This window comes from Phacochoerus africanus, chromosome 4 (assembly GCF_016906955.1).
Source record: "Phacochoerus africanus isolate WHEZ1 chromosome 4, ROS_Pafr_v1, whole genome shotgun sequence".
Lineage (NCBI taxonomy): Eukaryota > Metazoa > Chordata > Mammalia > Artiodactyla > Suidae > Phacochoerus > Phacochoerus africanus.
In genome coordinates, this window is record NC_062547.1 from 12155757 (window position 1) to 12180683 (window position 24927).

Consider the following 24927-nt stretch of genomic DNA (forward strand, 5'->3'; position numbering starts at 1 on the left):
AATTAGCAAATTCTAATTCTAGAGGCTAAAATCCTTTCCAGTGGTTAGATCCGTGTCTGTGACACCAGACCACCTCAGCTCTTCCCTGCCCCGCTCTACTCAACATCCCATAGCCCTACCCTTACCTCTAAGATACTCTGGAGGTGTCAGCACTGCTGACTCAACAGATCACAGAAATGAGATAACGCCCACTGCTCCTCAACAGGAAAGTCCCAGGCTGAGTGCCAGCAGCAAAGTGTTTCTTCATCACGGGTGGAGTCCCAGCGCTGCCTGCAAATGGCGCCAGAGGATGAACTGGGAGGGCGAGCAGAGCTGGGGTGGGGACTGACATTTCTCAGGCCAGGTGGCAGCCGGAGATGGAGGTGGTTTCGCCAATCCTCAGGTCTCTGGGGCAGAGTTTGAAGCCTTTGGAAAGCTGCTTTTCCCTTGCTGGGTGTGGAAGAGATTAGCAGAGAGCTGGGAAGTTGGAGATCTGCTAGGTCTTTCTCGCTCGCTCTTCCAAGATCCATCTCTTGTTCTGAAGGTGCTAGAACTGAGATTGGCTTGGACTTTTGGGGACTGCTTCACTGCCTTTTCATTTTAATAATGACCTGCCTCACCTTCCCTGGGTAAAGAAAGTCTCAAATGCCTTTTTCTCCATCACTAGTGATACCATGGATTATTGTAAAAGTGTAAAGGGGATTCTTGGCTCATGGTTAAGTAGTCTGCTTTTATTAACCTAGCTGCCAAGTTGTCTGGCCCTGAAAAGGAAAGAGTAGGCTAATTCCTTAAATATATTTAAATTATTTCTCTTGTATATAAATACATGCTACCATTAGGAAGGTTTTTTTTTTCCTCCCTCATTAAACTTTATTGTTTCCATTAAAAAGTACTGATTTGGGGAGTTCCCACTGCGGTGCAGTGGAAATGAATCCAACTAGTTTCCATGAGGATGCAGGATCCGGCATTGCTGTGAGCTGTGGTGTAGGGTGCAGATGCGGCTCAGATCCTGTGTTGCTGTAGTGGTGGTGTAGGCTGGCAGCTGCAATTGCAGCTGCAGCTCTGATTCGCCCCCTAGCCTGGGAACTTTCATATGCTGTCAGTGTGGCCCTAAAAAGCAAAAAAAAAAAAAAATTACTGATTTTAAAAACTAGTAACTTAAAGCTGCCACACACAAAATAAGTGGCCCACAAAACATAAACCTTAGCTTTTCTTCCTAGTCTTTTTTGTTTTTTTGTTTGTTTTTTGTTTGTTTGTGTTTTTGTTTTTGGCTGCTCCAGACATCCAGAAGTTCCCAGGCCACAACAGTGACATCACTGGATCCTTAATCATTTGGCCACCATGGAACTCCCTTTCCTAGTCTTTTTATAGTAAAGCAATAGCTGAAAGCACACTGCAGTACCTAAGCCAATAGCAGGCACTTTCTGCAATTAATGTATTTTACCCTCCCTCTACTCCTTTGCTGGCAATAGAGGACATAGTTGAACCAGATTTTGTTTTGAGTGGCTGTCCATCTGTGTAACTAACCTTCACAATAAACAAACAAAAAGGGCTGAAGCCAGTGTGTCCAGTGAGGATGGATGGGCCTTGTATAGCTTCAGCAAGGTGTCAACCAGTCTCTGATTTTTTTCTTCCTGGCTGGCCTTTCCAAGGTTGGATGAAGCCCAGGAGGATCAAGCAGCAAAGACAGAATGGAGAGTGCTGGGGTAGCCCGAGCCTGGGGCCTCATCTTTAGCTGATTTGGATGGTTCCAATGCAGTTTTCTGTTGGGATAGAGGTCCCACGAATATGCTTTATGGGGTAGTTCTTACTCAGCTGTCATTGACCTGTGTCTAAGACTCCCCCAGGGTCTATGTGTTTGATTCCTGTACATTCCAATGATAAGCTACACCTACAATATCAGTGGAGAATGTGTTTTACTGTAACCACTGAGAACCACTGTTTGTCTGGCCCATCTGTTGGACCCATCTTTGGTTCAGAGAGATGGGGCAGTGATCTGCCTTACCTTGATGGGCAGGCAAGCTCAAGCAGTGGCATATGACAAGGCCCTCAGAATGGACACTGAGAGAGGCAGCCTACATGTACGTACTATTTTAAAAAATAAATCTGAGGATCTGATTCACCTAATTTGGAACTTCCAAGAATCATCTGCAGTGGAAATTTAGTTGGAGCATCAGGATCAAGTGATATGAAAACTTTGAGTGTTGGGTGGAGCAGGGTTTGACAAGAAGGCCCACAGCCTTATGAAAATGTCTAAGGGTATCCTTTTGTTGCATAATTGTTCCCCCCCCCCCCACTAAAACAGGAAATGTCAACCCACATTGTCTGGTAGAGAAAGAATGAGTTAAAGGTTGAGAGAAGGCCCTAATTCCCTGTTACTCAGGCACTAATCAAGAACGAAGGCTTGTTTCTTGGACTTCCTGTGTGGCTCACAAGAAAGAAGGCTTGTCTTTTGCATAAGCAAAGCCTTTAGGCTCTTGGATTGTAAATAATTATAATCTCATATATATCTCACATATTAGTATTGGATAGAAGACTGTGATCACATTTTTCTCATTAACTGCAGATCTCTGCAAATTTTCTTGGTAATTGGCAAATTGTCTTTGTCCTGCCACCCCCCCCCCCCCATATTTCTTGACCTTTCAATTATAAGATTTCTTTTCATTTTTCTGTAGCAAATATCATCTTGTAGAAAAAAAAATGATACTCAGGATGATATAACTTTCTCCAGAGAGACTTTACCATTCATTCTGGGAGGTGGCTGGGTGGGGGAGTCACTGGCCTGACCTCGGTCAGGTCATCTCAACTTAGTTGGGATTGAGAATGATTTTTAGTTGACTTGTGTCCCTGTGAAGGCTGGGATAATAGAGGGGTGCTGTTCTTACCCCTAACGTGCAACATTTTGTTCCCTTTCAAAATCCTGTGTATTTAGGGAGTTCTCATTTTGGTGCAGTGGAAACACATGCAACTACTACCCATAAGGATGCGGGTTCAGTCCCTGGCCTCACTCAGTGGGTTGGGGATCCCATGTTGCTGTGGCTGTGGCTGTGGCCTAGGTTGGAAGCTACAGCTCCAATTTGACCTCTAGCCTGGGAACTTCCATATGTCCTGGGTGCGGCCTTAAAAAGAAAAAAAAGTCCTGTGTGTTTACTAGAACCCTACCACTTGATAGGTCTTAAACTCTAACTTTTGCCCCTGCTCTTCTCAGCTTCACGACTCTTTTGAAACACCTGGTTAGCTACTCATATGCTCAGCCATCACCTCCAGAATTGCAGCCCTAACTATGGAGCCTACCCCTTTGGGCTTCCCTCCTCACTCAGATATTGACCCTTTACTTCCTAATTGCACCCATTTTCACCAATAAATAAATATCTGGAAAAAATTAAGCAGAAGAGGGAGGGAAGCTCACACATCAATAGGGACTTAAGAGACTCATAGAGCCAAAAACAATGGGGAGACTCTTTGGAATGTGATTTGAATGATCCAGATGGAAAACAAACAAAAATTAACAACAAATTAAGGAGAAGTCAGAGGAAGTTATACACTGACAGCATCACTAAATTTTATACATTTTATAAAAAATTTTCACATTTTATAAAAATGCTGCTCAGCTTTTAGGTTGGGTTACTCAAGTATACGGATTTATCAGAATTCAGACTTACTCAACAAAAAGGATGTATTTTACTGCACATAAATCCCAACTTAATAAAACTAAACATTAAAAAAGAGAAATGGCCACAGAAAACAGTAGTCAGACAAGAACAAAATCTGAAAGACAAAATCTGGGGCTTTGAGGGACAATGGTCAAGGCAGTTCTAGCTCCAAAGAGCACCCACCAATAGTTGTAACATGAACTAATCATAGATTGAATTCCCTGCTGGAGCAGGCATACTGGCAATTACTGCAAAACAGAATCTGATCATTGCTTTGGGATTGTGACTCTCATGTTTTCCAGTCTCTTTTCTGAGTGAAAAAACTTAAGGTATTAGATTCTGGCCATACTCCACGATGGTATATTGGGTGTGTGACTAGGATGAGGGGAAATGGGAAGATACATCTCTGGACCATGAGGAGCTGCATTCAGATGTGATGGAGAGAAATGCACATTACCCAGAAATGCAGGTTATCTTGGGCAGTGGGTAGGCGTGCTTCACATGTGGAATGAAGAGCATATAAAATACTAGAGAGGTTAGATGGCTAGAACAGTGGCTAAGCCTACTAGTTCACCCAATATCCATTTTCCTTTCATTCTGCAGTAATAGAATTTATGTTGGGCATCTGGTCAACCAGAATAAACACTACATTTCACAGCCTGATTTTCAGCTAAGTGAGCTATATGACCAAGTTGTCGGCACTGGGTGTAAGCATCTATGATATAGGCAGTTTCTGGATGGCGTTCTTAAGACGAATTGTGCAGTTTTCCACTTATCCCTGGCTGTGATGGTTGTGTGTTGGCTGGAAGTTTAGCAGTCATCTTGGACCGTGTTGCATATGGAAGGCTGGGGTGTAATGTGACCTGATTGGAGAAACCCAATACCTTGACAATCTGGAATTCCCACAGAGGATAGTATGTTTCGATGATTACATGAGGGAGAAATAAAGCTCTTTTTATTTTTGAAATTTAGCAATTGTTCCTCTATCTTTTCTAAATAGACCCACAGATCTAGAGTTTCTGAACTAACAGTTTCCCTGAGTCAGATTTCTGGCTTTGGCATGGCTGGGAGACTATTACACACTTGGACAATTCCACCCATTGCTCGTTGGTATGGAGGGTATGTCAGAGGTCATTGTAGGTAAAAGAGTTTTAACTGAAGTGGTTGGTGCTGGAGAACCTTTCGGATGACAAAAGCAGTGGCATTCAGAAGGCCAACCCTGGAATTATTGAGTTCAAGAATACATCCTCTTAGCTGCAAATACAGGAATCAGAAAGCTGGACAAGGAAGCTGTTACACATGCCTCTCCACAAGGTCTAAGTGAAGACCAGACACTGCAATGCTGATTCTGGCTGCTGATACTGCTTCTATTAGTCCTGAAACCCAGGAATCTTCTGACTAGACACTGACCCTGAATGTGGCTGACAATACTATCTCTAGACACTCACTTTTCTGTGACTTAGTTTGCCAGAAGATGGAGAAGAAAGATGACTTCCATTTTACTTCTGTCTTCTAAATAACATGCAAGTGCATCTATTTAGAGGAACCTGGTTTATATCCAGAAGCTTAGTTAGAATTTCTGAATATGACAGGCTGGGGATGCAGCCTGGCTGAGTCACTCTTTATATCTGCCAGAGAAGGACAGAACTAGAGAAAACAACGAAAAAGCTGGATTTTCTGGGGGCATTTATAATCAAGGCTGATGTCACAGGGGCATAGAAGGGAAATAAATTAAGATTACCAAGAAATTTTGGACTTTAGAGAAACAATACATTTTTCCCCCCTGTAACTCTAAAGGTGTATTTTCCCATTATCTTGTTATGTAGAGAATAACTAGTCATTTCACAGGTTACAAAGTTGGAAAGGATATGCCATCTTAGGCATTTAGAATGGCAGATACCAAACTATTTATATAAGTGACCTACTTAGTTTTAATTTTTTATATTTTTAAAAATTTTATACAATTCTTAAAGGTTACACTCCATTTACAGTTATAATACAACATCGGCTATGTTTCCCATGTTGTAGATAGGCTACATCCTTGTAGCCTATCTCACACCCAGTACTCTGTATCTCCTGACCAAAGTGTTTGAAGTAAGGCCCAAGATTGTTTACAAGAAAAAAAAAAAAAAAGCCAGTGAGAAAAAAAATCAATATTTATTTGAGCTCTAATACATTTTGTGTATCTACATGATTCTCTGGAACTTTTCTAAAAGAAATAATATCCATTATACTCTACAGAAACCACCCCAAATCACTGAATTTTGGGCATATTTTTTGAAAGCAGCATCCTTTTCCTAATGTTCCATGGGTTCAACCTGATGATCTCGAAGTGACGACTCCCGTGTATTCTCTCTCTCTTCTTCATGGTTCTCATTTTCCTCTTCTTCTAATAATTTGTACACGTGCTCATGTTTCTGTTTGATATCACTAAGAATTGAATCCATAGAATAGCCAAATTCAATAAGAGCATAAACCTTATTTTCATCTCTATAAAAATGCCCAAAGGAGTGCATAGCAACCAAACGGCCAGATGCATTAAACACTGGGGAGCCAGAGGACCCACTAGAGAAGCAAGTATCATAACTAAGTGTTGCACGGCTCCAAGCCTCTGTCAGGAAACTTCTTTGGGTAAGCACAGGATAAGCATTATAAATGGGAGCATGGGTTCCTGCCACCGTATCTCGATGATTTTCTGGGTAACTCTCTAACCGTTGCTCTAGAGGAATCACCACACAACCATCTATTTTCTTGATCTGGCCTTCTGGGTGACCAATTAAATAAATCAAACCACCTGATGGTTGAGGGGAAACATGTTGAAACAGGCCTGGAGGAAATCTATGTCCATTTTTGCTTAGTTTTAATACGGCATAATCTAGAGTTCCATCAGACACTGCAAACCATTTCTCAAGGGAAAACCAATCATTGTCTTTAGGGCAGAAATTTTTGTAAGAGAAAGTCACCTTTACACAATTGCTTATTATATCCAACTGCAAACTTGGATTTGTGTCTCTCAGGATGAAATCTAAAACATGTCGACAGGTGAAAATATAACCATTCTTTATGACAAAGCAAGTAGCATTGCCTGAGTTTCCATTAACGTCCCATCTCATAAACCCAACAGACTCGCTATGATGAATAAGACGTTCACAGGTTTCAACTGAAGTAGAATTTTCTGTCACTTTTCCAAAGTACTCTTTATATATGTTGAATTGTTCAAATGGTGGCAGGTTTCTCTTTTGTTCTTCCTCCAAATACTTTCTTATCCTAAGCACCTCTTCATTAAAAAATGGATATCGATGCATTATAGCTTTTCCCAAAATTTTTACATTCTTCTCCCAGGAATTAGTCGCTTCTCTTTGCCTATCCCTATAAAAAGCATATTCTATAGCAAGAGGGGACCTTAGCCTAACTTGTGAGGTTTCCCCCATACAACTTGTGTTGAAACTTCCATCATAATAACCTTTAATTTCGGAAATTGTCCGGTGTTTCTTACTCTCTAGACTTTGAAATGGGAGAATTTTTTCTCTGCTGTGTTCTGTGTCTTCAGTCTCTCCATTTGGCCCTGGTTCACGGACTGTGCTCTTAGACCGTATTGAATCACGGTGATTGATTTCATCAGTGGCATTTTCATTCCTCTGTTTAATTTTTGTACAGGTACCTTTCTTCTTATCCTTTTTTATTAAAACCTCCATTTCTAAAAGTTTTCCAGAGATTTGATCCACCGTGGACTCTTTCCCATAAACGTTCTGATGACCTTCTACTAATTCCCATTCGAGCGAGTCTAAGTCAGACCGAAATCGGCCATCCTTGCGGAGGGCTTCTTTGATAGTCTCACCCTTGAAGGCATAGACACAAAGGTTACTTCCTTTTTCATGAAGGTCCATGATCTTGACAATCTTCTTTATGTTCTTCCCAATAGAAAGAATGCGGAAAAGAATGCATTCAATGTCTGGATTTTCACATAAGCGTAACATCGGATCATCATTTTCCTGCTTACTTTTTCTTGGGACAATGGTTATTTTAAAATGGGACTTTTCAGGTAGGCACCTGAGAGGCATTCCTAAATTTACAAATCCTTTAATTGTTGTCTCTTCATAAGCCATAATGTTCCATTTAAACGGATCCTGCACATGTCTTCTGAAATGTTCATTATTCTTCAGAGCTGAGTCGATATTCTCATTGAGTCCACCGTGTGCTGTTTTCACAGTAAGATCTGACTTCCTGGAGCCTATCTGAAGCATAAAGGTGAAATCTTTTTTACTGGTGCTCAAATGTGGGTTCTGACTTTCAGGGGATATCTTCTGCTCACTGACTTCACTTTTAATCTTAATGATTCTGATGTTCTCTTGTAGGTTAGCCAGCAACTGATCAGCAGGTGTGTCGGAACACGTCTGTTGCATGGTAATATCCTTAAAAAAGGAAAGATTAAAAATTTAATAGGAATCATCTTTAATAATTGTTTCATGTTTTTCTAATAATAAGACTAAATTGTACTCTGCTGCACATGAGTTTGTTTTTTACCAAGCAGTCTTCCAGTCCTTCTGCATGTCATGAAACAACCTTTGAAAACACAGTTTGAGGGGCTATATGACAGTTCACTGTACAATAGTTTCTAATCCATTTTTCCGTTGCTAAGTATTTAGGTTGTTTCCAATTATTTACTACTCTAAGTATGAAAAAGTTTTCTATACATAAAACATTTTTCTGCAGTCTTAATATTTCCCTAGACCCAACTTCCAGCAGTGGAAATACTAAGATTATGAATGCACTTCACAGCACATCCACTGCCCAACTGCCTTGGAGAAAAGTTACTGCAACTCACCCTCTGCATTCTCCCCTGCTACTCAAGGAGATCAACATTATAGTTAATTCTTCAAAAGGATTTCAGTACTATTATTTTAAATGTTTGGCAATTGAGAGATGAAATGCCATTTCGTTTGTTTTTTTTAATAATAGCATTTATTTAATTACTAAATGGAGTTAGCACATCTCTTGGACATTTGAAATAGCACTTTTCAAAGATTCAAATTAAATATTTACTGTTTAATTTCTATTCTTTACTTGGTTTCAACAGCACTAAGAAAAGATACTAAAAAGATTAGTAAATCATAGGATTGGAGAGATATACAAATCCATAATCAAACCATTTACCAATACATACAAAATCAGTTGGCAATAACCCAGGAGAAAGTATTGACAATCGGACGGCAAAAGATTCTTTAGAGACATGCATATATGTAGTAAAAGCATAAATTGCATACTCTTGAGCTTCGCCTGTTTTTGATTTTATGTAAATGCATCCTTTGAATGTGCTTTCTGTGATCTGTTTCACCACTTTTTTGAGGCTCATTCTAGTTGATGGAGTTTTACATTCACTTTCACGGGTAAAGAGAACCCACTGAAGAAATCAACTGTTTACACACATGTCAGTTGTTTCCAGGTCTTTTTCTATTAAGCTAGTGCTACAGTTCTGCTGTGAATACCCTTGAATATGTTTCCTGATGCAAATGTGCAAGACTGCCTCTCAGGTATAGACGTAGGAGTTGAATTGCTTAACTTTAGGACATATGCGTACTCACCCTTACTAAATACTGTCAAATCATTTACAAAGGGGTCGTGCCAACTTACATGTCTGCCACAGGAAATGAGAGTTCTCACTGCTTCCACACCCTCATCAAAACTTGGTATTGCCCAACTTTTTTTTTTTCCCCTCTTGGGCCATGCCCAAGGCATATGGAAGCTTTCAGGCCAGGGATCACACTGCTGTGAACCCACACTTCTGCAGTGACAACGCCAGGTCCTTAACCCACTGCACCACTAGGGAATTCCTGATATTGCCCAGCTTTTAATGTTTGCCAATCTTGTGCGTGTGAAATGGCATTTTACTGGTAGTTTAACTATTAATGAGGTTGAACCCCTTTTTCATGCTTCTACCTGGACATTCTTTTACTAGTTTTTCTACTGCATTAGTTTTCTGTTATTGAAAGTACCTTATATAGTCTGCACACAAATTGTTTATTCATCATATGCATTAAACATATATTTTCTGAGCTTGTGTCTTGATTTTCCTACAATGATAATTCATTGTCCCAGCGCTATGAATGGAATTGTTCATCCTTTCTCCACTGATCTGAACTGTCACTCATGCCCTATAAGATTATGGGTTGAACTATGTCCCCCATCCCAATTTACATGTTGAAATTCCTAGCCCTCAGTACCTCAGAATGCTACTGTATTTGGAAATAGGGTTGTTGTAGATATAATTAGTTAAGATGAGGCAGTACTGGAGATGGGTGGGCCCCAAGTTCAATATGAATGATATCCTTATAAACAGGAGACATCTGAACAGAGATAGACATAAAGGAAAGATGAAGTGAAGAGATAGAGGAAAAAGATAGCCATCAACACAGCAATGACAGAGGCCTCATACAGAACCTTCCCTCGCAGAGTTCACAAGGCAACAACCCCAATGAAAACATGACCTTAAACTTTGAACCTCCAGAATTGTGAGAAAATACGTATCTGTGTTTAAGTTACCCAGGTTGTGGTATTTTGTTACAGAATCCCCAACAAAGTAATACAAAGATATTTTCATAGATTTCATGAGTCTGTCTCTGCTCTGTTCCAGTGGTATCTTTTTCCATATCTGTGCTAAATATTTTCTTAATTACCACCTTATAATGAACATTCATATCTGATCATATAAATTCACTGACTTTACTCTTTGTCTTCAGAAATGTATTGGTTATTGGCCCTCTGCTCTTCTAATAAATGTTGGTCATTTTCTTAAGTGCCAGAAAAGTAAACTGTTGGAGTTTTCATTAGGATTGTATTGAACCAATAGATGAATTTGGGGAGGATGGACATCCTAATAATAATGAGTTTTCCTACTCTTGGATATCTTATAACTTTTTTAAAATTGAAGTATAGTTGATTTTCAATGTTGTATTAATCTCTGCTAGATAGCAAAGCAACTCAGCTTTGCTATATACACACATTTTTTTTTCACATTACTTTTCACTATGGTTTATCTCAGGATCTCAGGATACCAAATATAGCTCCCTGTGCTATCCAGTAGGATCTTGTTGTTTATCCATGCTATATGTGGCAATTTGCATTTGCTAACTGCAAACTTCCACCCCATCCCTCCCTCACCCCCCCAGTTAGGTCTCCTTTCATGTCTTACAAAAAAAGTTTATAATTTTATTCATAAAGGACTTAAAAATTATTTTTTAAATTTATTCCTAGGTAACTGATATTTTTCTAGGCATAATAAAATGATTTTTTGATATTCTGCATTCTGATTATTGCTGATCAAAATAAATCCCTCTTTTGTAAATATCAGTCTTAAAGCTAGCCAACTGCTAAATTATCATCATTTCTAATATTGGTCCATAGATAATTTTGGTGTTCAAAATAGGCAGTCATATCATCTGTAAGTGTTTCATGAATATGCTTTGTTCCTTCCTTTTCAACTCTTAACTGTATTTTTATTTATTTTCCTTATCTTATTGTACTGGCTAGCATCACTAGTATAGTGTGATGTAATGATTATTATGTAATCATCAACTAACTAGAGTCAATAAGAGTGAGTATTCCTTTATTCTCCCTGATGGTAAAGGAAAGTTTTCTAATGATTATTTCACACAATATTTCCTGTAGAATTTTTGAAGATGTCCTTAATTAACTTTCTAGCATGTCACCACTTTTATTTTTAAGAATAACAGAAGGAAGTAGCCAAAATGACTTAATCTCATGATAGCTATTATTCCCAATAATTACAATGAAAACCTCTGGAAAGAATATAAAAAGCAATGTCTCAAAATTCTGCTCTGGTCAAGATGTAATATTAGACCCAATATAGACCTAATTTACATTCCTACCTGAAAGAACTAGAGAAACAGACAAAATATATGCTTTTCAAGACACTGGACATTAGGCAAGAAAGAATAGTGATCCTTGAGAAATAGGAGGAAAAAAAAAATGAAGCAAACCATATAATTGCTCCAGATCACTCTCTGAAGATAGATTCTGGGCCAACAGGGAGGGTAATCCAGGCAAAGCTCAGTAAATTCTCTCAGTTGAGGGGATAGAACTGAGACTTAAGGGAAGTCAATGGGTTTAACTTTTGAAAGGCAAAGCATTTGGGGGAGGGTGGAACAGAGAAATTCCCTGTGTGTCTTTAGTTGAGTACTGATCAATACATGCATCTGAAAAATCACTCAAGGCAGGGGAAAAAACTATCCAAAAGGATTGGAAGGAACAATTAGTGGAGATCCATCAAAATAGTTGCTGCTTCCATAATACATAAGGTAAATATCCTAATTCCTGGGGCATTGTGTACACTACTCTATCACAGAAGTGCAAATCCTTACAACAAAACTATAAACCACTACGTCGTCTTATGTATATAAATGTAAACATTCTAATACGTCATGACCAGCTGAGGTATATATCAATACAAGATTGGTTTAACTTGGAAATTTATCAGTGGGAATGTAAACTGATGCAGCCACTATGGAAAACAGTATGGAAATGCCTCAAAAAATTAAAAATAGAACTATCAGAGTTCCTGTTATAGCTCAGCAGTAATGAGACTGACTAATATCCATGAGGATGCAAGTTCGACCCCTGGCCTCTCTCAGTGGATTAAGGATTCTGCATTGCTGTGAGCTAAGGTATTGGTCTCAGTCACACCTGGGATATGTTGTTGCTGTGGCTGTGGAGTAGGCCAGTAGCTACAGCTATGTTTTGCCCCCTAAAGGCTGGGAACTTGCATATGCCACAGGTGCGGCCCTAATTAAAAAAAAAAAAAAAAGGAAGTACCATATGATCTAGCAATTCTACTTTTGGATATATATTCAAATGAAACAAAGTCACCACCTCTTTGATATTTGCAGCCCACGGTCATTGTAGCATTATTTACAATAGCCAAGACAAGAATACAACCTAAGTGTCTATCATTGCATGAACGGATAAAGAAAATGTGGTTTAGGGAGTTCCCTTGTGGTGCAGCCAGTTAAGGATCCAGCACTGTCACTCAGCAGTGGCTCTGGTTCCTGCTGTGGAGTGAGTTCGATCCCTGACCCAGAAATTTCTACATGCCATGGGAGCAACCAAAAAAAAAAAAAAAAAGAAGAAGAAAGAAAGAAAGAACATGTGGTTTATATATACCATGCAACTTGGACTTCCCATGTGGCTCACAACAATATATATATACCATGCAACATTATTCAGCCATAAAAAAGAGGGAAATTCTGCCCCTTGCTATAACATGGGGGGACCTTGAAGGCACTATGCTAAGTGAAATAAGTCAGGCAGAGAAAGATAAATACTTTATGTTCTTACTTACATGTAGAATCTGAAAACACTGAACTCACATAATCAGAGAACAGATAGGTGGTTGCCAGAGGTGGGCTGGGGGATGGGAGAAATAGGTGAAGTTGGTCAAGAGTACATACTTCAAGTTGTAAGACAGATAATTTCTGGTGACTATGGCTAATGACACCATATAGTATATTTGAAAGTTGCTATACGAGTAGATCTTAAAAATCCTCATCTCCAGAAAAAAATTTAACTCCGTGAGGTAAGGACTGTGGTGATCATTTTGCAGTATATACATAGAGCCAATCATTGTGTTCTGCACCTTAAATTAATACAATGCTGTATGTCAATGACATCACAAGAAAACCTGGGGACATTTTTTAAAAAGAAAATCTATCAATGTAATTAATCATATTGAGAGAACAAAAACGAAACATTTAATCATTTCAACAGACAGAAGGAAAGGAATTTGGCAACCTCTGACATCCATTTTTGATAAAAATGATTAGCAACCTAGGAACAGAAGGGAACTTCCTCAATCTCATAACAGTCATCTACAAAAAACTTACAGGTAACAGCATACTTTGCAGTGAAAGACTGAAAGTATTCCTAACATTATCAAAAAAGGAAGGGTGTCTGTTTTTGCCACGTCTGTTAAGCATTCTGCTGGAAATCCTAGCTAATGCAACAAAACAAGGGAAGAAAAGACATTCAGAGCATAAAGAAATAAGTAAGTCTGCCTTATTTCACTGATGATGGAACCCTCTACATAGAACCTCAGAAAAAACTACCAGAAAGAAGCAAATTTAGCAAAATTTCAGGCTGCAATCAGAAACATAAATTTCTTAAAAGTTATATTTACAATAACATCAAAAAACATGATATTTATAGGGATGAATCTGACAGAAGATATGCAAGACATTTATCCTAAAAAAATACCGCAAGAGATTAAACAAGACCTAAATAAATAGAGAGATATACTATGTTCAGGACTGGAAGATTCAACAGTGCTATTTATTTACGTCTTGTTTTCTTAGGTCTTTGTTTATGTCTTGATTTAGTATTATCATTGTGCATATTTTGAGTCAATCAGTGTGTTGGTCAAAAATTGGGCTCCAAAGTCTGATTGCCTGGTTGGAATCCTTGCTCTGAAGTCCATTCCTTTTTCAGTTTCATGAAACTCGAGTTTCAGTTTCTTCATTCGTAAAATAGGGACGATTATATCTACTGCACAGAGTTTTATTCAGTATTAAATGAGATAATCCATAGGAAACGACAAGCCTGATTCCAGTAATCTCTCAGGAAACATTAACTGCATTCTGCTTTTTGTCCATCTATATTTCCAATTATCTTAAGTGTCTATACTGTTTGTTGGTCTCCTTGTTGTCTAACAAGGTAGCTTTTGCTTTAGTTCATCACTATCATCTTGCTTTACACAAACACTTATACAGTATGATCTCTCTATATTTTAAACAATACAAGAAATGGGGTTATAACTTCCCTTTTTTTGTGGGTTTTTTGGTTTTTGGTTTGTTTTGTTTTTCGGTTTTTTTTTTTTTTTGGTCTTTTTAGAGCTGCACCTGTGGCATATGGAAGTTCTCAGGCTAGGGGTAGAATCATAGCTGCAGCTGCTGGCCTATGCCACAGCCACAGCAATGCCAGATACAAGCTGTGTCTACGGCCAGCGCCACAGTTCATGGCAACGCCAGATCCTTAACCCCCTGAGTGGGGCTGGGGATCGAACCCAAGTCCTCATGGATACTAGAGGAGTTCATAACCACTGATCCGCAACGGGAACTCTGATAACTGCCATTCTTTATGCGCTTACTCCCTTCCTGGACCCTAAAAGTAGTGCTATGGTTAGAGTGTGGCCTCAGTAGAGTTGTTAAAAAATAGACATACCTTTGAAATTTCAGGTCTGGTACTCAGGTCATTTCCTACAGTGCTGAATGACTTGTTCTCTTCAGCCTTCACGAAATTCATGATGATTCCTAAGAGAATATAACCACTGCCGCCACTGGCCAAGACAGAGAAACACGGGTTGGATTTGCCCTCCTACTTGAAATGACTAAAACAATAAAACACAAGATATATGAAACAATAAGTTTTGAACACCTGTTGTCAGGCAGGGCAGAGCAGTGGTGTCTAACCCCAGGAGAGGGTAATCAGAGGTAAGACCTCAGAGCTGTTAGCTTATAGCCTGGGGAGTGTTTCCAGGCTGTGTGTCAGGGAAGGGGGACACAAGCAGAGCCTGTCAGTTTCCTTGAGTTGAGAAGAGAAACTAAGAGTCACGGGAGGCCCAGGGGGCTAGAGTTTGTAGAGAAGAGCACTAGAAAGCTACAGCTGCCCAGATGGAGGAAGTGTGGCAGATCTGTACTGGGTACCCTTCCCTTGAAACCGCAGCTTAATATTGCTCAGTGCATGAGTGTAAGAAACTGCTAGAAGCCAGGAGAAGAACTGCCCAACAGGAAAAAAAGGAACAATTCTGAAGCTCACACAGGGTTGAGAATAGTTTCTGTTTCCCAAAGGCAAACCAGAAAACTTCATAATTCATAATATATCAGGCAGTCTCTTCAGAAAGGTATTGCGTCTACACTCAATAGGACAAAATTAGTCCTAGATAAAGGCCACTCTGATCTCAACTGACAAAGTTTAAAAGCAAGGCTTGGAAGGGTGACTCACTGTTTCCAAACTGTGCACTAGAAGGAAGTTCTAGAATATTGATAAGAATAGAAGCATTTCTTGAACACCCCCCCCCCCATGTGAAATCGGCAATGCTTGATGTCCAGTCAAAAATTACCAGGCATAAAAAAGAAGCAGGAAAATATGATCCACAATGAGGAGAGAAATCAGTGAAAAGGAACAGATCCAGAAGTGGACACAGCTGACAGAACTAGAAGACGAGAATATTAAGACAGTTATTACCTTAGACGTCTGGCCAAATAAAGTGCCAGGGACCGGATTTACCCTCCAGTCTGAAAGCAAAACGGACAAAAGTAGGCAAAATCGATGGAACAATAACTTCCAAGCGCCTCCCTCCCTCCCTCCAGAGCCCCACCGCACCTCGGTTGGAACAGCTACCTAGACTATCTCAAAGCCTTTCCAGGTGTAAAACTCTTGAGGCTGGGGAGTGGTTTACCACAACGGGAGGATGCCTCAGTCCCTCTCCCTCCAAAACCTCCTAGGATCTGGACTGAGATCCTTCTAACTAGCGCCCTTGACAACCATCCCCTAAGAACTCCCACCGGAGGAGCCACTCACAGAAGCTGAGAATCTGCCCCAACAGTGTCTGTGCCAGCCTTGCTGGGATCCAGAAGAGGGGCGATGACGGCGCTTCGCTGAAGCTTCCTGGAATGTTCACCCTGGCAAGTGAAAGCGAGCAATGCGCCAGGGAGTAGACCGTGGGGCGGGAAGCTGCAGAGGCTGTCTGCGCTCTTCCGACGGACACTCATCCACTTTGGAAGCCGATTGGCCGATTCCGGCCTCTGAGCGGGTGCCAGAAAAAGATGGGTGTGGACTGCATCACGCGGGGTAACGGGGAGAGACGTGCCCAGCCGCCCAGATGGCCGTGATTACCCCGCCCCGGTCCCGTTCATCCATTCCCTTCCCACCCTAGGTCCACAGCCAGCTTCCTTGCTCCGGGTCAAACTTGGAGCAGTTATTTCCCTTCATCCCTGCCCGCCAAAGCTGCATCCATTGTAGTCGGGAGAGTTGCTGAGCTAGCGGTGGGCGGTAGAGGGAGGAGCGTTCTGCCCGAGGCTCAAATTACACAGTGGCGGCTTGGGGTGGGAACAGTGAGCCCCGGAGTCGGAAGAGCAGCCCCAACAGCCTGGTCGCTGAAGCTGAGTGAGCGGCCATCGCATCCCCTCAGCCACTCCAGGATGGGCAGCAGCAGTGGACTGAGCTTCCCAGGAGAGGCTCCTGGCCCCGAACCTGCGGGGTTGTGGCCGTACACTTCATCAGCTTCCAGCGCATGAAGTGGCCCAAAGCAGGCAGCAGACTTGGTGTCCCCCGCAAAAGTGACAACTTCATCTAGAGGCTGTTGCACAGAAACTCTCCAACCAGGAGGCAGAGACCAGCAGCTGCCCTCTCGGTTCCCAGGACGTGCACTAGAAATTTCCAGTCCTAAGGGGGCTGCAGCGTTACCCATCTTCCAACTGATGACCAAAAAGTGGGCTTGAGAAAACTTTTTACTGTTTAAGAGACTGAACAGGAGGGGGTGCCTTCGTTTTGGATGCTATTTTTGAGAAGCTGGTCAAAGAAGGGGAAAATAGAATTGGTAGGTGATGAGTGACCGTTCCTTTTGAAGTAGAATGGATGTTTATGTAAAGGCTGATGGTGTTGGGATACTACTGACAGCTTTTCTGGACTTAATGTAAACTATATACAGAGAAACTGTGATCGTTGTTTAAATTCCAGGTGCTCAGTGGGGTTTGGACAGAGTGAACCTTAGAAGTGTAATTGTAAAAATAATATGAAAAAGCTGGAAGAAAAGAGAAAAACTATGATAATTTGATCAAATCACAGCTATTCTTTAAATCATCTTAAAGTGGTACAAGTGACTGGTACTAACATACACACAAGGAGGACAAATTTTTGCCCAAGGGGACTTGCTGATTCTCATTTCTTTGTAGACTGGAGATGTTAAAAAAAAGTTATGAAAAGTAAGAGGCGTAGGGGAGGGTGCTGTTGATGTTGCCTGATGTTTCTGAGGACGGAGAATTTGTCCTGGAAAGGATCATAACTTAAGGAGTACTCGTATTTGCCATGGTCACTAAGCAAACTGTAGGTTACGTTAAGGAGTCTGGATTTTATTACAAATGTGAGATTTATTCTAAACAGAGAGTTTGAAGCAAGGGAGTCATATAATCTGATTTTTTAAAAAAAATCACTGGCAGCTATAAGAGCGACAAACTCTGGGGGACAAGAGTAGATAGATACAGAAGGAGAAAGCGATTAGGGGGAGGTTACCCCAGGTTTCCAGAGATGTGGTAGGAGCAGGCTGCAGTGGTAGTGATGAAGGGGTGAATGCTGTTTTGATGCTGCATTGATTTTGAAGGGCACATCCACCGGTTTTGTTTACGGATGGGAAGTTCAGGAAAGCAGAGAAAAAGAGGGCTCAGTGATGATTCCTGGGCTTTTGAATGGAGCAACCTGAACAAGGATAAAGTCTCCATTAACTGGTATGGGAGATCCCAGGCAGGAGATGTTTCTTCTGCTGCTGCTGCTGCCGCCGCCACGTGTGTGTGTGTGTGTGTGTGTGTGTGTGTGTGAATTCTGCTTTGACATGTTGATTTAAAGATCCTAATCCATTCCAACTGTGTGACGAGGAGTGAAGTAAAAGCAATCACATTCAATATATGATAGTGAGTCCCCAGGGAGGGTCAGGAAGGGACAGGAGACTGAACATGCAAAGGAATAACATAGACCAAAGTGAAAGAGAGAGAGAGACAGAGAGACAGAGAAACTTGGACTTATGATGGTAATGATGTTGACCATTCACTGACAAGTCTATTTGAGGTGCTGTGAAAAGGAAGAGGCAAAAAAGAATTCAAAGGGAGATAGCTCAGCGGAAGATAAAGAAAAAAAACCTGCCTTGTGTCCTCAGATCCTCTGTTTCTTAGGTGACGTTGGAATGTTTACCTCCCAGTGGGCGTCTGCCCACTCGTAATGGCATCCCACCCAGCACAGGATCCTGCCAATCCCCAAATGCTCTGGCTTCCAGAGCCCAGCGGATTGCTGATGCTTGTCACTTCCTATTTACTGGTCATCGGAATAGCACCTGAGCCATATGTTTGCAACTTCTGGCCTGATGCCATTTGGGGTGTGTAGCCCAGCAGGACCCTGTGAGGCCTTCCTAGAGGGGACCCCCACTCAGGTCTTCCACCTGCCGTTTTGTCTGTAGAAAAACTTTAGTCAAAGAATCCATTTAATCAGGGAAGCGAGAAAATGGAAAACAGCCCAGCAAGACAGAAGAGTAATAGTTCAGCCATTCAGCAAAGTCAAGAACCTTTTGTTCTTCCTCCAGAACTCTAGATAATATTCCGAGCCATGCCCTTGGAACTGTTTTGCAGGTGCTGAAGCCCCCGCCAGGTGGAAGAATCAATTGCATGCTGTCCAGGAGCAGGTAGACCCCAGATTGGTTGGAACCAGAAGGTTGATGACACTGACTCCCAATTACCACCAACCAGTCCGCAGAATATCCCCAAGCTGACCAAGCCCTGCTCCTTGAACCCTGTAAGACTTCTCACTACCCCTTCAAGGGAGTGGGGAGCAGTGGTGGTGGCCACAGTCCTTGAAGCACTAGCCTGCTGTGTTCCCTCTTTGCCTGGCAACTAAAGCTACTTTTTCTGTCTCCTCCAACTCTGTCTCTGCATTCTGCTTGGCATCGGTGTACAAAGGCAGCTGATATTTTAGCAGCAGGTGTCAGTCTTCCACTTCTGCCTTAAGTGTAAAACTGACCCTAACCAAAAACAGCATAGCACTGCCTGAACCAGGACCTATAGGCCTGTGATAGGGCTCCAGTATTGCTTTCCCGGTCGAGGCTGTGCTCTGAGAGCTTGGCTGCAAACCCATTGCAGCTTGGCAGCAGTGACGGAATAGGGAGTGCTCAGGGAATCTGTTGAGCCACCAAGGAAGCTTCACTTTCAGCTGACGCTTATATGACACTTATATGTTGGCTGTACATAGTAAGTAGTCTGCATTTCATTATATATGTGACAAGAATACTTCCGGCCAAGTTGCAGGTGTTTGGATTATTTTACTGTGGTCAAACCATGATGAGTTCCCATTGCAGCTCAATGGGTTAAGGACCCAATGTAGTCTCCATGAGAATGTGGGTTTGATCCCTGGCCTTGCTCAGTGGGTTAAAGATCTGGAGTTGCCACAACCTGCTGCATAGATTGTAGATGCAGCTTCGACCCATTGTTGCTGTGGCTGTGGTATAGGCCTCAGCTGTTGCTCTGATTAGACCCTTAGCCCAGGAACTTCCATATGCCACAGGCGTGGCCTTCAAACAAAACAAACCAAACAAACATCATCATGTGGTAAAGACCACTCACAAGGTTTGGAGAGGTGAGAATTTATCAGATACTAAAGCCAAGCCTGAAAGAACCAGGGTATAAGGTCAGTGCTTTGGGATAGTGACTCTTTCATGAACCCTCAAAGATGCCTCTCGCCCCCACCACTGCCCCCCCAAATCCTAACAGAGTGGGATGATTTCTGTATTTAGAATTGCAAACACATGTTCTGGGAACAAAGACCCCATTACCTCTACCTGGGAGAGTATCAGAGATTCAGACTTGAACTCAATGGATGAGGAGGGGTAGGTGTTTTATGGTGGAGTTGAGGGAAGCTGTCATCAGATGCACAAAGGCAAAAGCATCTAGAGTCCTGGCCCCTGGGGAGAACTGGGGCTGAAGGCCTGGATATCCTAGTCCAGAGCTGACCCTGGATACACCAAAGCATGGCTGGGGCTGGGGGCAGGGGTGGCGATGGTCTCTTCCTCTTCCCCATGAGTTAACAGTGGGACCCCCCTCACTTTGGTTTGGAAGCTCTCCCCCCTTTTAAGGGAAGATCAGAGAGGGAGCTCTAAGTTTCCAGCACCAGCCTAGGGTCAGTCCTGAAGTCCTAACTGTACCCACCCTATGCTAGGACGATAATGCACCCTGGGAGGGTAAAGCCCTCCCTCCCAGAACACCAGCCACTCCAGTAAGGAGGCTGCCAGGAAGCCAGGAGGGTGTGCTCTCTCTCCATCATCTATCTATCTTTATCTCTTTATTTATCTGTCATCTATCTATCTCTTTCCAGTAAAAGAAATACAGGGTGGAGGGTGCCTGGGGCCAAGACGCCACTGTGAGCCCTATGGTTTCGTGTCCTCACTTGCACACTGGGACTCGGGAACCCCAGGCTGTGCTCATCTCTCGGTTCAGGGGATGGCTCAGGACTGGGCCAGCTTTAGGCCCATCTGAGAGGCCCAGTGATCCCACTGTCTCTTGGCGACTTGCATTTCCAAGCCTTATTTAATCATGGGAATTTCTACAAGGAGACCTGCCCCACAGGGTTCCAGGCCACTGAAGGAATTTCAGGCTCTGGGACTTGGACACACATGAACCCCTTCCCTTAATCCGTATCCCTAGTGGGGATTTTGTGGGTCTCACTGGATCTTTGCAGTCACCCTTTGAGCTAGGTCTGACTTTAGCCCCATTTCACAGATTAGGAAACAGGGTGGTTTACCGGAGGACTAGTTGGGAGGAAGGAGATGAGCTGGAGGAGTTTAACCCGAGTGCCTCAAAGCCTCTTCGGAGCGTGCAGGGAGACCTTAGAAAAGCTCCTTTGCCTCTTGAGGGTCTAGACTCCCTATTTGTTCATTAAAGAGGGCTGCCCATTTATGATTCCCTGGTCCATTCCTGTTCAAACTTAACACCTGAGTTTGAAAAACCACAGATTCTAGGACTCGATTACAGTATAAATTCAATAGGTCTGGGGCAAGGCTCAGTAAACTGCATCCTTTAAAAAGCAGAGGCATCAACAGGTCTGCCTGGGAAACTGAGACCAGGGCTTTGCAAAGTCTCTGATGCATCAGGATCCACTGGTGGGGATTCCCAGCTCCTGTGAGATCCTGATTCCCCTAAGGCTAGAGTGTGGCTGAGTGGGTAGCCTGCATTTCTCAGGAGGTGATGCTAGCGCTGTTGGTGACCTCTGTTTTCATTAAACAAAACCACTCTAAGGATTTTACAAATATTAACTAATTTTATCCCCACAACAACCATAGGAGGCAGCTGCAGTTATTCCCCTTTCAAAGGAAATTGTGGCCATAGAGATGCCAAGCAATTGGCTTCAAGACACAAAGCAATTAGCAGAGCCAGGATTACTACCCACGCAGTCAGGCGCGATGACCTCAGTCCTGAGATATTGCTTCTCTGTTCTAATCAGCTTCCTCTACCCCAGCTCACCCCAGCACTTCCTGTGTCCGCTCCCCTCCAGTCCTGCTCCCAACCTAATGTCCCAACCTGTCCCTCCGTGACTCTCCCTCACAGCTCCTGGAACCGAGATCAACGTTGGCAGTCCCTTTCCAGGACCGCCCTGGCACTCCAGCGGAGCCAGAAAGAACCTCCTCCAGCCCTAGGGCAGTGAATCTTGGCTGCCAGCGATAGCTTCTTCAGGGCGGATGACATTCCTCATGAGGCCTGAAGATGTCGCCAGAGGATCAGCCTGAGGAACGGGGAGGCGGGGAAAATCGGAGCTGCGTGAGGATTGACAGTCATTGTGGCCAATGGTAGCCTGTTGTGGTCCCCCCCCCCTTCCGTGTTCTGACCCCAAGAGCTTCCCACCCCTTTAGTGGGTGCAATCGTGACAGGGAATGGAGAGGTCGGGGTGGTAGATACTGTGTCGTGTGCTCCCTGAGGGTATCCCTGTTAGTTCAAGGTTGCAATAGCTCATGTTGACTACTCCTCTTCACCTCCCCCACCCCCTTCGCCCCCAACGTATCTTCCTCCCAGTTAACTAAGGCTCACCTCACCTGTTTTTGGCAAACTTATTTCTCCATCACTCTGGGTCCTCGCAGTTTTGGTGAAAGGCAGTCTGGGGGCAAAGCAGGCGCACTACTACCAGTCCTTGTTTTAGAGACTATTTGCAGCACTGACATTGTGGGGCAGGCTGTCCGGCGGTTAGGATGAAGAGATGAGAGTGAAAGATAACAGGTGGGAAGCATCCACTAAATGCATAGTGTTTCACCATTTCCATCGGAGTGTCTCATTACATCATCTTTTTATTTAATCCATTTCCTGTTTTACAGATTAGGAAACAAAATGAATAAATTGCCGGTGGCAGTCCTTGGATGATTTTAACTCGTCAGACGCCAATGCCCGAGGTCTTTTATTGTGCCAAGGCTGCTTTTGCAGTATTTCAATGCTCACGGACCCCGTGAATCACTTCTTCCTACACTGATTCATCCTTCCGATCGTCTCTTCATTTATTCATTTCTTAGGGGCCCTTCCCCCTGGAGACAGAGGCCTAGTTGCTTTTAAAAATATCCCCCTCACTACCACCAAAAATAGCACTCTGGGGAGTGCTGTTGTGGCTCAGCGGTCCCACTTTGTCCCTGCAGCAGCTCAAGTCGCTGCTGTGTGGCATGTTTGATCTCTGCACCTGGGAACTTCCACACGACAAGGACACGGTCAGGATATGCACACACAGATTATCGATACCTATTTTGTTTCAGATGATAGGATGGTGTCTGAAGATACAGACTCTTGCCTTTCCAGAGGCCATAGGCAGTAACTTTTGACCTTTTAATGTCCCATCCCTATAATTTTTATTTTTTAAATTTTTTTTCCATCCCTATAATTTTTAACAAATTGAGCATCTACCCATATAATATTATTTATATATGTACATATATTCTTTTATAATTAATATATGAAATGTTAGTTCATTTTATTTTTTGGATGAATGCATAAATGGAGGTTAAGGTATTTTTTTCATTCACTCCAGTGGACCATCTCAAACACTTCCTGGACTGCTTCCTCAGTCTGCAACACCCACTGCTGGTATGTGCCTGACTCTCTTGCTTCTTTCTTCAGATCTCTGTCAAATGCCAGGTTTTCAGAGAGGCCTTCCCTGGCCACTCCCTTTAAAATACTGTCCTCAGCCATACAATGAGACACCAACATCAAATGCTTTCACTGACATGTGGAATCTGAAAAAAGGACAGACGGAACTTCTTTGCAGAACAGATGCTGACTCACAGATATTGGAGAACTTATGGTCTCTGGAGGAGACAGTTTGGGGGGTGGGGGATGTGTTTGGGTTGTGGGATGGAAATCCTATGAAATCAGATTGTTATGAGCATTATACAACTACAGATGTGATAAATTCATTTGAGTAATAAAAAAATGAAAAAAAAATAAAAAAAATAAAAAATATACTGTCCTCCACTCCTCTGTAATATTCTGTCCCCTTATCCCAATTTTTCATATGCTACATTTCACCTTATAGCATATATGATTATTTTTTTGTTAGTTTAGTTTTTGTCACCTGGCATTGGAGACAAAATGTAAACTTCAAGAGAGGCAGGAAGGAGTTTGAACACTGGAGTCTTGGAGAGGAAAGCATCCTAGCCAGAGGCTTGGGGATGCAGAGAGAAAAAGCCTTGCCCAGAGCATCCTGAAAGCCCTTGGGACTGGGGCAGGAGTAGAGGGAAGATGGGGGACTGTTTTGTCATGCCTCCCCTGATTTCCTACAGTCTCGCAGTCCTCAAGGCCAGGATCACCCAGCCCTTCCCTCTCCTCAGAGCCTAATCTCCCCTCTTCTAATTATTATTATTATTATTATTATTATTATTTGTCTTTTTAGGCCTGCACCTGATGCATATGGAGGTTCCCAGGCTAGGGGTGAATTGAAGCGGTAGCTGCTGGCTGATGCCACAGCCACAGCAACACAGGATCTGAGCCTTGTCTGTGACCTATACCACAGCTCACGGCAATGCCGGATCCTTAACCTGCTGAGCGAGGCCAGGGATGGAACCCTCATCCTCATGGATGCTAGTCAAATTCGTTTCCTCAGCCACAACCAGAAACTCCTTCTCTCTGATTTTTAGTGAGGAATTGCACATTTTCAGTCCTTACCTCCACAAGTAGCAGAGGTAAAAGTCTGATACACAAAGACCCCCAGGGAGACTCAGCTATAGTTCAGAGAAGGACTCAATTGGTTGTCTCTCAGCACCTTCTCACTTGAGATATTTGAAGGGTTGAAGAAAGTGTTCTGGGCTAGGTGCCAGAAGACCTAATCTCTGTAACAGAATTGGCTTCTGAAGAAAGGCATAAACCGGATGGTTGGATACCCTATTCCCACACTCTCTAACGCCCCCCACCCCCATACATAGGAACGAAGGACACCCAGGAGTTGAACTTGGATTGAGATTCTTACCCCAAGCTGTCCTGAACTATTGAGAAAGGAGGAATCCTGC

At 42.6% G+C, this 24927-nt stretch overlaps 1 protein-coding gene and 1 long non-coding RNA gene across 4 annotated transcripts; one reads left to right on the forward strand and one right to left on the reverse strand.

Annotated features, from left to right (window-relative positions):
• Nucleotides 1–5770: 5770 nt before the first annotated feature.
• On the reverse strand, nucleotides 5771–16674 carry FAM111B (FAM111 trypsin like peptidase B). 3 transcript variants are annotated; one of them, XM_047775659.1, is made up of 4 exons: nucleotides 16221–16674; nucleotides 15885–15934; nucleotides 14862–14950; nucleotides 5771–8044 (listed from the first exon to the last, which is right to left on the reverse strand). In XM_047775659.1, exons 3-4 carry the CDS (start codon nucleotides 14940–14942, stop codon nucleotides 5930–5932), a joined length of 2196 nt encoding a protein of 731 aa, XP_047631615.1. In that variant the 5' UTR covers nucleotides 14943–14950; nucleotides 15885–15934; nucleotides 16221–16674; the 3' UTR covers nucleotides 5771–5929. The 3 variants fall into 3 exon arrangements, with proteins under 3 accessions (XP_047631615.1, XP_047631614.1, XP_047631613.1); XM_047775658.1 differs by having other exon boundaries at nucleotides 14862–14976; XM_047775657.1 differs by having other exon boundaries at nucleotides 14862–15027.
• A 32-nt stretch (nucleotides 16675–16706) lies between these two features.
• On the forward strand, nucleotides 16707–23293 carry LOC125125134 (uncharacterized). Its single transcript, XR_007134367.1, has 3 exons — nucleotides 16707–17238; nucleotides 19034–19196; nucleotides 21998–23293. It is a non-coding gene; the product is annotated as an uncharacterized LOC125125134 (long non-coding RNA).
• The last annotated feature ends 1634 nt before the right edge of the window (nucleotides 23294–24927 follow it).